General features: G+C 45.9%; 1 protein-coding gene across 1 annotated transcript in view; it reads left to right on the top strand.

Moving 5' to 3' along the window:
* LRIG1 (leucine rich repeats and immunoglobulin like domains 1) overlaps positions 1-13,487 on the top strand; it is a 91,665-nt gene that overhangs the window by 62,788 nt on the left and 15,390 nt on the right. The window contains 3 exon segments of the mRNA XM_054281197.1: positions 4,137-4,280; positions 8,334-8,414; positions 13,234-13,305. Coding sequence (XP_054137172.1) covers positions 4,137-4,280; positions 8,334-8,414; positions 13,234-13,305 — 297 coding nt within the window.

Here is a 13,487-nt window from a genome sequence, read left to right on the forward strand (position 1 = left end):
TGGAGAGTTTGTGAGCTGTGGCTTGCCAATGTTTTTAGCTAGCGAGTTACAAGACTTGCAACTTGCCATATAATAACTGTACAGCCTGAAGGAAGCTTTGCTTTATCCTCTGTGTTTACAAAGAACAACCATGCTTTCAACCAGCAGAGATTTGGCCCTTTCAAGGCAGTTCTCCTTGTTTCTCCTGTTTACACTTCATCCTTCCTGAGGGGTTCAGTTGTTGAACAGTAAATACATGGCTTTGCACTCCTGAGGTGCTGGGGATACAGCCTGGCAAGTGAAGGAAAGCCTTGCTGCTGAGGGCAGCTCCACAAGGGTGTCTTTTGGGTCTATGGCACTGCTTAATGCCTTTTTGAAGAGGCACACAGGGGTGCTTGCAGTATTTACAGAAGGTGCTGCCATCCCCTCTGTGCAAAGCTTTGCTTTTTACTTTGGTCAACTTGACACGTGGTCAGTGGAGCTGGAATTCATTCTGCTAAACATTGTCAGGGAGTCTCCTATGCACCAAAAAGCAGTATGGTGGAGCAAATTCCTGCTGCCAGAGGCCTCACTCTGCTCTCACACTGGAGGTTGGTGTCTGCCCACCCAGCTGTGAAGTATGAAACCTTTGGGCTGTGGGCTCAAAGATGGATACACATGACACATGTAGTTTCTTTACATTTAGAATTAACATTCTAGTCCTGTGGTCTTCTGTTGAACCCAAATTATTTGTTCAGATGTTGGTTATTTTTTGGGGGTGCAAGGAAGTACTTCATTTTTTGTTTTAATTAAATACACGCATGATTGTTGAATTACCTAATTTTTCAAATTGCTGCAGAACTGCCCATGCCTTGCTCAGTTCAGATCCTCACATGATATTTTGCTAGATTAAGGCAGTGTTAATGGAGAGATCTTCAAGGCAGCAGATAGAACTGGAACTGTGCTCTGCCTTTGGTCTATTAAAATCTGAAGCATCAAAAAAGGGGAACCTGCCTTGCCAAGGCACTCACAGCTGAATCCTTGGAACAGCCAAATGCAGATCTCTGCACTGCACAGAACCAAATCTCTGGTGCCTGTGCTGAGCTTTATTTCAGTCTGGGTTGGATGGGATGGGTCAGACCCACCTGCACCTCCCAGGGCTAATGGCAGAACTCTTTTAGGGAGAGCTGAGCTTGTCTTCTCTCCACGAGTCTGTCTTGCAAGCCCTCAAGGTTTACATTGGAGGTTGCTTGTCATGCTGAGTCCTTTTTCTCAGGTTTGGATTAGGATCTCATCCAGCAAGCAGTTCTAGCAGTGAGCTGTCCTGTCTTAGGAGCAGGAATTGCAGAAACTGGGATGCAGGATGGGGTAGATTTGGAAGGTGCCTGGTGGTGTGAGGTGATGTGAGGCCCTGGGGTGTGCCTGGCCTGACAGGCAGGATTGTGCTGCAGTCTGAGGCCGTGGCTGAGATGGGAAAGGTGATTGTGTGGGTGTTAGCACAGCCCTGCAAAGTCCTGCAAGCTCTCTCAGGTGCTGCCTTTAGGGTAAGGCTGCTGCAGGGAGCCATCAGATCTCAGAGTGAAACTCCTGTAGGAGAGGCCTGTGCTGAAATGCCAGGGTGAGGAAAGGAAGCCATGGGTACATCCAGACTGACTCGTGCACTTTGTTAGTGGTTTCATTCCTCATTGAAAGATCCTTGCTCACCTCCACTGTTGCTAAATCCACTGGGTTCCAGGTACCTGAAACCACTGTGGCTGTACAGGGAATGAAATTCAGAGTCTTCTAAGGAGGGAGTTGATATCTGAAGGAGGAGTTATCTCTCATTCAGTTGCTGGGACAAAATGTGAACCCAAGGCTCTGGGCTGATGTAAGAGCTGACAAGGAAAGAAAGCTCTTGCCTTGTTCTGAGCATGAGAAAGGGCTGATTGTATTCACCAGTCAGGTGCTGGAGCATCAGCATCATGGAAAAAACCACAGTGGGAGCAGAGGGTTTCATCAGAGGTAAATGGTGACTTGGCTGCTGGGTCTTTCCTTCCATTTTTTTTACCTGTAGCTTGGTCAGAGGGAGTGAAGTGTGTGAGATGTACCTGGTCCAGAGCAGGCTGGCAGCAGCAGCTCCAGTTGCACAATGGGGCTCTGGTTAACCCCTTCCTGCAGCAATTTTGGGTGGTGCTCAAAAATCTCCTACTTCTGGCCAGGCTGGAAGGGCTGTGTAGACAAACATTGCCATTTAGTCATGCCAGTGATTTCTCACTTTTTTTTTTTAATATCCTCTTTAATGTGCTGTTGAACACTTCTGTGTCATTACCTTTTTTTTTAACTGAATATTGAATATAAAATTATGATTAAATATAAAATTATGATTAACATTAGATGATGTTAAGAAAAAAAACCAATTGGAAAACAAAGAAAGGTAGAGGTTGGGCTTGGCATCTGACTGTACCAGCAGTGTAACAACGAATTGCCCTGTCCTGTGGCAGGAAGCAGAGCCCTGGCATGCTGAAGAAGCCACTGCCAGGTGCAATAGCTCCTGAAACTTTCCATGTGTGACACCAGTGAGAGTCACCACGTCCTGCTGCTGTCTGTCCATCCAAACAAACAGAGGGAACACGCCTTCACCAGTTGTGGCAGGAACTCTAATGTGTGGAGTCAAAAGGAACTATTTATTTTCTCAGCCAGGTTTAGGATTACTTTTAAACAATTTTTTTTAAAACCCAAATTCTTTAATAGCAGGTGAGGACATAATTTTGACCAGATGCCAGTTCTTCATAACTAACACTATAGCTTCTTTAGGAATGAAAGTATGTTGTCCCATACCTTCAAACTCATTAATCTTTGCTGAATTTTTTCCAGAACTTGCCCTCTGCCCACTCACACAGCTAAAAGATAGACAGCCCCTTTGCCAAGTAAATGACACTCTCAGTGCTCTGGAGTATGTGTCTGTTTGGACTTTGGTTTTGGCTTAGCAGTGAATTTCATGCAAGCCCCAGACACATTTTTAAGCAGACTCATTAACAGGCAGTACTAGAAGAGGAATTTGGAGGTTTGGAACTCAGTGATTTTTTTTTTCTTGTCCATACAGTGAAGAATTTCAGTGCTTGTTCAAAGCTGTTTCACTTTTTCAAAAGCTGAGCAGCCCAAACCCTCACATCTTCTGAAGTGAGTGGCACTCCCAGGTGTCCAAGAAGGTGGTTGTGAAAATCTGGTGCCTGCTGCTGCTCTCATGTGAGAATCCAAGCTGATCTTCCACAATAAAGCAGAGCTTTATTCTGGATAGAAGGTGGTTGCACAGATCCCAAGGCTTGCCCTCAGTGTCACATCTCCAAAGCCTCATCCACACCTTGCTGGGAGAGCAAAGCTGCTGCTTTCCTGCCAGCTTCCAAACAGGAGCAGTGCTTAAAAAACCTCCCAGACCAGAGATAATGCAGGCAAGGGGAGGAGATAGATGGAAAACTAGGAAAAAAACCAATCCTCCAATAGTCTCTTGTAAGTGGAGAGGATTTAAGGCAAACTGTGCTCCTTACAAAGGGGAGTGGGAGGAAGGAAAGGTGGCTGGTTTACAGCAGACACCTCCTTTCTGTGGGTGAAAGGAAGCATTCAATTGCCTTGTGGTGAAATGCTTTTGGCTCTGCACTGGGGTGGAGCCCAGGCACCCACACCCAGAGCCTGGGGCTGGCTGTGCACAAGTGCAGAATGATAAGGCACCTCCTGAGCACAGCAGCCTGCCAAGAGCTGTGTGAGCTCCAGAATCCATCAGTGTGACATCACTCTGCACCTCACAGGGCGTGGGCAGCAGGGCCTGCTGCTCCTGTGGGCCTCAGAGGGAGGGGATTGAGCACAGCCAGGGCTCCCAAACCATGAGCAGACCAGAGAGGAGCTCTCCCTGCTGCAGCTGACAGGGTCTGTGTGCTGGGTTATTGCTCTCAGTCACTCCTGGGACGGCCTCTCTCTGTAGCCTGCACAGAAATTGCCCCATAGCTGGGTACCAGGTGCCTCCTGCTCCTTGGTGTCCCCCATGGGTGTTTTGGGGCAATACTTGCATTCAATCTTATTTCCTCACCCAGTGCATCAGGTGCCTGTGGGAGGCAAGCACTGCTTGGCACAGAGGAGTTTGGAAAATACCAGATGGATTGACAAGAGTATTGACAAGAGCTGTTTGTTGCATTTTTTCCCCTCAGGATTCTCTCCTACAACAACCTGACCAGGCTGGATGAGGGAAGCCTGGCAGACCTGGGGGGGCTGCACGTGCTGAGGCTGAGCCACAATTCCATCAACCACATTGCAGAAGGAGCTTTCAGGGGACTCAAAAACCTCCGTGTCCTGTAAGTTGCTCTCAGCTTTTGTCAGACCACACCCATGTTTTCCCTCCACGGTTTGTGTTCTGCCACATGGTTCTGCTTTGAAGATGCTTTGGGTGCCCATGTCTGGCAGTTTCAGGTTCCTGAAGCCACCTCAGCTGACCAAAAATCCTTGAGGTCTCATTCCTGCAGCTAATAGCAGTATTTCTCTTGCTGCCACATTGATTTTAATTGAAATTCTTAGAAAAACTTGGTTTCTTTTGGGTCATTCTGCACTCAGAAGGAGCAGGGAATGATTCCTTCTACTGACAACACTGGAAATTTGAATATCCTCTTAAATGTGCTATTGATCACTTCTGTGTTATTTATTTTTTTAAAAACTGAATATTAATATAAAATTGTGAATAAATATAAAATCATGATTAAATATAAATTTATTATTATTATTATTATTATTATTGTAAGATGATGTTAAGAAAAAAAGCAATTGGAAAACAAAGAAATGTAGAGGTTGGGCTTGGCATCTCACTGTACCAGAAATGTAACAACGCATGAAGCTTTGTCCAGCCTTCAGTCCAGTCATAGAAATAAGAAGCTTTTGCAGGTGTCATGCAAGTAAACAGAAGTTTTTAATTCAGTTTGGCCCATGAAACATTCTGTTCTCTGATTTTCATGGGAAACACTGAAAAACCAAAAAATTGCAAGGGCAAAAGTTTCGTGTGCCCTAATACTGAATTACAGAAGTTATCCATCCAGTGCTGGCTGTGGCCATTTACCACAGACTTGTATTTTAAAACCACTGACACAATGAAATACCTGGAAATGTGATACTGGAAATGAGCTTACCTAGTCCAAATAGCAACTTGTAAGGTTTTAGGAGCAGTAGAGCCCATGAGACAAGTCAGTGTGGCCTCTTGTGGGGTGCACTTGTGTTGTATTTGTGTGACACCCAACAAGGGAAGGAAGGAATGATGAATTTGACTCCATGTTCTTAGAAGGCTAATTTATTATTTTATGATCTGTATTATATTAAAGAACACTGTACTAAACTGTACTAAAGAATAGAGAAAGGATACAGACAGAATGCTAAAAAGATAATAATGAAAACTTGTGACTCCTTCCAGAGTCCCGACACAGCTTGGCCATAATTGGCCATTGAGTCAAAACAATTCACATGAAACCAATGAAACAATTACCTGTTGGTAAAGAATATCTAAACACATTCTAAAGCAGCAAAACACAGGAGAAGCAATCAGATAATTATTGTTTTCCTCTTTCTCTGAGGCTTCTCAGCTTCCCAGGAGGAGAATTTTCAGAAATGTGATGATGACACAGTTGTAGCATTGTAGCATTGCACAGTGAGAGTTGTGTGAGACTGAAATACATCTGGGCTTGTCTTATGAGCATCAGGAGATGGGGGATGCAGTTCCATTGCTGTGTTCTGTCTCCGCACTGGAACCTGCAGGGCTGCTGGCTGCTCTCTCCTCTCCCTGGGAGCTGCAGGCTCAGCACCTTCATCTGGCACAGCACAGAGTTCTCACAGCCCTTGTGACAGCACCAGACACCTTCCCAGGCTGCTTGGGTTCAGCAAACTGATTTAGTTCTTCCTTCCAAAGGAAAAAGCCACACTTTGATACTTTAATTCCTCTTGAGAAGCCCATTGTGGCCTGAGTCATTAAAAGGAAATGGGAACAGAAAAATCTCCCCTCTTTACAGTACTTTTTTGAATCTTACTCTTTTCTTTATTGAAGTTCATAGTGAAGGAAGTGACTGGAAAGTGAGTTTGGGTTTTGTTTGCTTTTTTTAAACTTAAGCCAAAGCCTTTCAGGCCCTGGGCATTGAGAAGGGACCTCTCTGAGGCAGCTGTCAGGACCGGAACTAAAGGTTTCCAAAGAAAAATGGAGGGGAAGGGAAACTGCTCCTTCTCTTTGCTCTGCACTGAATGTGGAGCCTCTTTTATGTCCAGGGCAGAGCGGGGGGAGGTGGAGTGTGTGAGCGAGCTCTAATTTAATAAAGAGAAAGGCCCATTGGGTCCTGCACCTGGTGAAAAAGAGCTGAGCATGCTTTAATTATGGGCTATTGTTGGGGAGCCTTTGGTGGGTGTGAAACTGCTGAAATGTGGAGCTATTCAAATGGAGGTCAGGCCCGGAGACCTCTGAGCACAATGATTAACAAGGCTGCGAGCATTCAGGCTCAGCCAGCCAGAAAGAATAGGAAATTGGCAACAGGGGCTGGGAGAGGGGCTGGGATACAAAGAGAGCTGGGCCAAAATACCCCACTCTTTTTTTCTCCCTCTCTCTATTTTCACTCATTTGTTAAAAAGGTTTTTTATTCCTCCTTTCTAACACTAAACCTTTGAGTTGCCACTGGATGAACAAGCAATACCATTTTCTTTCCCTTTTTCAAGAAAGCACAATGTGTGGCAGTCAATTAATAAAAGTGTGCGTCAGGGCTCCTACAGGCTGTTCCCACTTGTCTGCCTCTGCCATGGGAAAGGCTTTGCTGCTCCAAAGACCAGTAGCCCGTGGTGAAACTGAAGAGGAGAAATGTCTGAGAAGGGATTTTCCCTTAAAAAAACAAACAGAACAAGGGACATGGGCTTGGCAAGCCTAAGGAAAATGTAGAAACTGAGCTCCAGGAGGATGGATTTGCTCCTGTCCCACTAGGATGGTGCTGGAAATGGCAGCACATCAAAGCATTGTCCTGGATCCATCTCTTTGGCCACCACAGCATCCTGTGTGCCCCCATTTTGTCCATGCCTTTGGCACAGAGCACCCCACAGATCACCCTGACACCCACAGTGATGCTGGCTGAGGCCAGGGCTCTCCAGGGATGTGAGATTCAGGTCTCAGGCTTTAGCCAGCTGAGAAACAGGAATTGTGGCTTTTGGCCATCTCCCTTCATATCTTTGGTTCACCCTAAAGCAGAGAAAGGAGCAAAGACTGAGGCAGCTGAGGGGAACCATTCCCATATTGAAACTGGGCTCTCTCTTAAATTTGTTTTCCCTTCCTGTGAGTTACTGTGTATTTGTGCTGCCCAGAAGCCACACTGTGCTGCCTGTGTCTGGAGTGTTGCAAAATGCAAGGGGACTTGGTTTTTCTTTATTTGGTCTTAATATTTTTTTATCTGGAAATGTTCTGATAATCATCTTCAAAAGGTGTCAAAGGAGTACCTGAGGGCTCAGGGGTTATCTGGATGGTGAAGTTTGCTTTGGTGCTGTGTTTTGCCAGGTTTTAAATCAGAGTGATGTAACAAAACCAACAAAGCCTATTTAGATTTTCTTTCTTTTTACTTAACATTGGAAATGATGAATTTCTATCTGTGTTGCTGGGTATTCATTGCTAGCTGGATTCAAAAGCTGGGAGGGAAGGATTTCTAAACAGTCTGTTCAAACAGCTTTTGTGGATCTCTGTGTTTGTTCTGTGTGCTTGTTTTTCTTCAGATCTCTTTGACTCTTGTAATTGATGGTCAATTTGAAAGCCAAAAGAAGCTAACACTGAAAAAGGAATTCTCTTGGGTTTTTTTCAAATGCTTATACAGAGTTAGGCTGGTGTAGTGATGCTGGCACTTTCCTTTGTTGAGTTTTCAAGTTCATTGCCAGAAAAAAGGCAGCTTTGTAGAAAATAATCTTCCTAAGATTCAGCTATAGACAAATACATACACTGGAATACCAAAAGTGATCTTATTTCATGGTATAGAATTTAAGGACAGCTGTTTCTTTCAGTTTAATTTTGGCACTTTATTTTAATTTTCCTCCTGTTTGGATGTGCAGAACTAGCAAAGAAACCTGCTTGGTAAAATGTAGCTGTCTCAGAGGATTTTAGGAGCAAGCTCTGTCTGGAATGCACCATTCCAGGGCAGGAGAAGTGATTGGTGCTGCTTTGCTGCAGGACTCTGCATTTTCTGGTAACTGTCAGGAGAAAATGGGAAGCCCTCATGTGGCTCAGTATTCTTTAATATAATATAGATGATAAAATAATAAATTAGCCTTCTAAAACATAGCTTCCTCCACTTGTTTGTAACAGTGACATTGGGACTGAGGTGCTGATTCTGAGCTCTCTCTTGTGCTCTTCCCAGGGAACTGGACCACAACGACATCTCAGGCACAATAGAAGATACCAATGGAGCCTTCACAGGCCTGGAAAACCTGAGCAAGCTGTGAGTATCCCTGGGCTTGGGTTCTGCAGGCCAGTTTTGATGTGTGCCTCTGTGGGGTTGGGTCTGTCCCTTTTTATGCAGTCTGCCTCACCTTGGAATGAGACAAAAATCAGCAGAAAATCTGAGCTGTGGCAGTTTTGCAGGCTCACTGCAAGAGTGCAAATGTGGGTTTTTAAGCAGGTATGAGGCAATCATTCCCTTTCTAAATGGTGAGCAGACAGTGCCACATACTGCAGTTCAGACACAGGGAGGAATTTAAGCTGTTTTCATGTATAAAACTCAGCACAACCATTCCTCACTCCCAAAAGCAAACAAGCAACAAAACCGACCCCTTGCAGTGTGCAGCCAGGCACTGATTGATGCAGCAAATAACAATAAACAGAAGAGAAAAATCTCCCCACTTCCTGCTGCAGCAGAGGGTTGAAACAGGATTCCTTTCTGTGGGATACTCTTTCTGAGAGTGATCTTTTGGGCTCAGTTCCATGTGCAGTGACAATAAAAGGCACCATGGGGCTCAGGCTCTTGAGGAGATAAAAAGGCTCCCGAGGCAAGCATGCGCCTTGCAAATGTTTATGGCTTGCTTGGCCTTGGCCAGGATTTTCACATTGCTCTCTGCAATCCCTGTCCCATTTGAAACAGGGGGAGATAAATCAGCCCTGTCAGAGGAGCCTCTGATGGCTTGTGACAAATCAAGAGTCTCTAATCATTACCTCTTGCCTTTGTTGAAGTTCCCAGTGCCCCCCCTGTGCCGCTGTCTGTGCTGCTGGCATGGCACAGCCAGAGGTGCAGTAAAAGCACCTCGATGCAGAGCAGATGGCTGCAATGAATCCTGGCAGGAGGAGGGACATTGTCACGCTCTCATCTGAGACTCCTGGGGCAGAGGGACAGGCAGGGGTTGTGGGGAGGCAGTGCTCAGAGGGCACAAATCTGCAATCACAGACAGAGAGGGCATTTCATTGCTGCTGAGGGGACCAAGCTGCAGCTGCAAGGAAAGTGGAGCAGAAGGCAGAGGAGGATTTAAGGACAGGGGGAGCCAGGCAGGGAAGCAGAGGCAGTGTGGGGGTGAGAGAGAAGTGAGTAAGAACTGCTGTGCATGCAGAGTCAGGGAATCTTCCCATGGCTGCCAGAAAAGAGGCAGAGGAGCAGATGTGGTGGGTAGAAGAGTTCTTGGCTGCCTGACTGAAGTGTTTGGTTTGTCTGAAGAAACCAGTGAGAGCATGTGAGCAGCTGGAAGAGTGATGGGAGCAGAGACTCTGTCCAGTGGGATTTGCAGGCTGTAAGGATTGTGAGTCTGTAGTGCTGCTTTGACAGGGAGAGAAGGAAAGGAGCAGAGAGAGCTGTACTGGTGGTGCATCCCTCCAACAGGGCCACAGGCATGGGAGCAAAAACAGTGGTTTAGGATATGTTAGAAATGCTGGGTGCAGAGAACAGGACAGTGGTGAAAAGTCCAAAGGAGACAGCATGGAAAGAAAGAGCTCAGCAGAAGGATGGCCTTGGAAAGCTGGAGCAGTGAGGCCTGATGAGCTGTGGGGGTCAGGCAGAGGCCAGGAGGAGGAAGGAGGGGAGCAGGACAGCCTGTGGGGTTTTGTGCTGGCAGCTCTGGGCACAGCAGCTATGGCTATCCTCTGGGAAATGCCCTGGCCTGTGTGATGTTCATCACCCAGCACAAGGAGCACCTTCAGAAAATGGAGCTTGGGCTGCTGTTAGCCAAGGATGCACTGAGGGCTTGTGCAAGTCTGAGGGAGTTTGGTTTATGTCTTTATTTCCTCTGTTGAGTGATGCCTGTCACTGCTCATGGACTCAGGCCAGCTCTGAGGCTGGCTGAGGGATCTGTGCAGGGAGGGCTTGTGCAGGGGATTGCAGCACATTTCTGAGCATGTGGAGCAGGTTGGTTTGGGGCAGGCAGGAGTGGTTTAATTACCTGCTGTGGGACAGACAGCTTGCTGGGATTGTTCACTGTGGGCCAGCATGTAAAGCTAAAAAACGCTTAGAACATAAAATTATTTAATTATTATTTATTTTTGAGACATTTTGAGAATACTTGTGATTGATCACTTCTAAAGGGATCTCCTCAGAACTCTTTAGCTTATCAGCACATAAATCCCAAACTAGTGATTTCTAAGGCTGAAGTGAGTATCAGGATTTTTTTGTAAATAAAAGATCAGCCCTTTCAGCAAACATTTCACTGTGTGATTTAGGGCCTGTGTTTAAACCGTCAGCCTCTTTAAATGCATTAGCATACAAAAAATAAATGGGCACTTCAGAGGAGACCTTCCAATGAATTAATAATCACCTCAGCTCTGTGGAGATTGCCTTAAAAGCCCTTCCCCTTTGATCTGGCACAGATTAGCCTCTGAAAGGATTTAGCACAGAGAGGGTTGTTCGCTGACATGAAGGTGTTAAACAGAGATGGAGAGGCCAGTCACTTTAGCCTGCCCTGAATTATATATGAACTCTCCAGGATGGAGAGCCCAGGCCTAAATTAAAATGTTGCTTGAAGAAAGAGGGAGTTGAGAAGCACTGGAGCATAAAAAGCACCGGTGGAATCACTGTGGAGCAGGGAGGTTCCTAATTATTCAAGCTGCTAAATGTTACCAGCTTTTTGATGGCTCACTCAGCGAGATCTTCCTGCAGGTGCAAAACTGGCTGGAGGAGAAAAGGCTGCAGTGAATTGTGTGCTTGGCATGTAATTACCCTGGTGCAGTCTCCAGGAGAGCTTATGCTGGGCTCTGCCCCTGGAGGAGGTTCAGGCCAGCAGTGGGATGGGTAATTGTGGCTGTGTTCTGCTGCCTTCACATTCCAGCCTTCACAGCCCTTTGATGGGGGCCTCTAGGTTCAAACTCTGGGATTTGAAGAGGCACTTAATTGAAATTAGTTGCAAAGAGTAATGAGTTTGCTGGGGCCTGACTTGTTATGTGTGTTTGGTATTTCTCATGTCCAGGCATTGAGCTGTGTGCACCCTTCACAAGTGCTGTAGCTGTGTATTCCCTTCCCCAGATGCACTCTTTATCTGTGCACAGATAACTAAACAGATAGCAGCAGTTTCCAATTTTCAAAGACCAAAATCCACTGAACAGTAATAGAAATCTGCAGCTATCAAACCCAAGCTCAGCATAATCTTTTCAGCAGCAGTTTCCCATCTAACTTCCATTAGAATCATAAAAGTTGGAAAAGGTCTTTAGGATCATCAAGTCCAACCATTAACCTAGCACCATCACCATGTCCTGAAGTGCCACATCCACATGTTTTTGAACAATTCCAAGGATGGTGACTCTGCCACTTCCCTGGGCAGTCTGTTCAATACTTACAACCCTTTCTCTGAAGAAATTTTTCCTAAAATCTAATCTAAACCTCCCCTGGCACAGCTTGAGGCCATTTCCTTCAGTCCTTACTTTATCCTCACCTTGTCCTTAAAGCACATTTATTGGGAATATGGCTGCAGAAATCAGTGTGTATGGATGCAGCCATTTGACCAGAGTTTACATATAGTAAATTATTTACTGTATTAATCATTCTAATGGATTTCTCAAAGCCTTCATTAATGCAGCATCCCTTTTACCAAATGATGGCACACATGATTGCACACATCCTTTGGTGCTGGGGGTATTTGAGACTGGGCTTTCCTGGAGCCAATATATAACCAAATTATCCTGACATTTGAAAAGTGCTTTGTGGAAAGCCTTGACAAGTTCTTGGAAATGTGTTTGCTCATGGAATGGCTGCACAAGCTCCATCTTGAACTCCTTTCCCTGGTCAGTGAGCAAGCAGTGGGGCCATCATAGCTGTAACTCTTTTTGGGGTGCAGAAATGGCTTTCACACCCCGTACTGAAGGGCAGCCTTTGAATGAAAACTCAAAACCAAATGCAGCACCAGATGAGCCCTTTTTCCACCTGAGGTGTGGGGATGGCTTGCCCTGGACACTATGTTGTGATAACAGAGGCACCTGGAGGATGAACCTTGGGGGAGCCTGGGGAAGGAAGCAGTTCCTAACTGATTACACTGGTTGATGTTTTATTAAAACAGGTGAGGGGACCATCCGTTTGGCACAAACCCTGGTCAATATTTATGGAGAGCTGTTGCTCTGGAGATGGCAGCTGGGCTGGGATCTCTCCAGCTGGGTGATAGCCCCCTCATGCCAGTGCTGATTCAGAGGAATGCCCTCTGGTCACAGATGCACACAAACCCATTCCTCAGCTGTGCACATTACCTGATCTGCCTTTTGCTCCTTGAAATTGTCCCTTGGCTATGATCTGTTGCATGGTATTGCTTTGCTGTCCTATTTAACAATGAGGAATGAGCAGTGCCTGCAGTCAGCTGCTGTGTGAGTGTGCAGCTCTGAGTGCTGATGGCTGCTAGGCCAAGCACCAGGGGATAAATCACCACTCTTCTTCCTGTCTGGGAAGAAGTCAGAAATGAAAAGTTTGTGGGGAGAAACCAATACCTTGTTAAGCTGTCACTGCACTTAATCCTGTCCGCAGCCAGCCTGTGAAGAACAGAGGGGACCTTCTGTTACTCAGCAAGCTGGTTCCCAAGCACAGGAGCAAACCTGCCTTTTTACATGATATGGCACATTCCCTTCTGTGCTGTCATCACTATTAAATTCAAATACAGATAAAAGGATTTAATTTCGGGAGCAGGAAAGCGAGTGTGCTTCAGCCCTCTTAATCTCTGTGCAGTTCAGATTTCCTGGGACTTACACTGAGTGTGTATATCAGATAAAGCCACACTAATTGTGTTCCTTTTTTTTTTTCTTTTTTTCTGCCCCCCTCTCCCCATTTTCTTTCTGTTTATCTGGCACTGAATGTTTGGAAACTGCAGAACTCTGTTTGGAAACAAGATCAAGTCGGTGGCCAAGAAAGCGTTCTCAGGGTTGGAGGCTCTGGAGCACCTGTGAGTAACCCACCATGCCTCAGAGTTTGGGAAGGGGGGTCTGCCAAAAGGAGTTGCTTGAGAAATCTGCTAGCAATTTAATAGTGTCTTTGTAAACTGAGAAGCCAGTCCATTTGTGGGGGCCACCTGCTTCCTTCTCATTATAAGTCCGCCTCAACTTTGGCCTTTTTTTGTGCCAGGAA

Source organism: Melozone crissalis, unplaced genomic scaffold (genome assembly GCF_028551555.1).
Source record: "Melozone crissalis strain CALT ecotype California unplaced genomic scaffold, PUWL_Pcris_2 ptg000029l_1, whole genome shotgun sequence".
Taxonomy (NCBI): domain Eukaryota; kingdom Metazoa; phylum Chordata; class Aves; order Passeriformes; family Passerellidae; genus Melozone; species Melozone crissalis.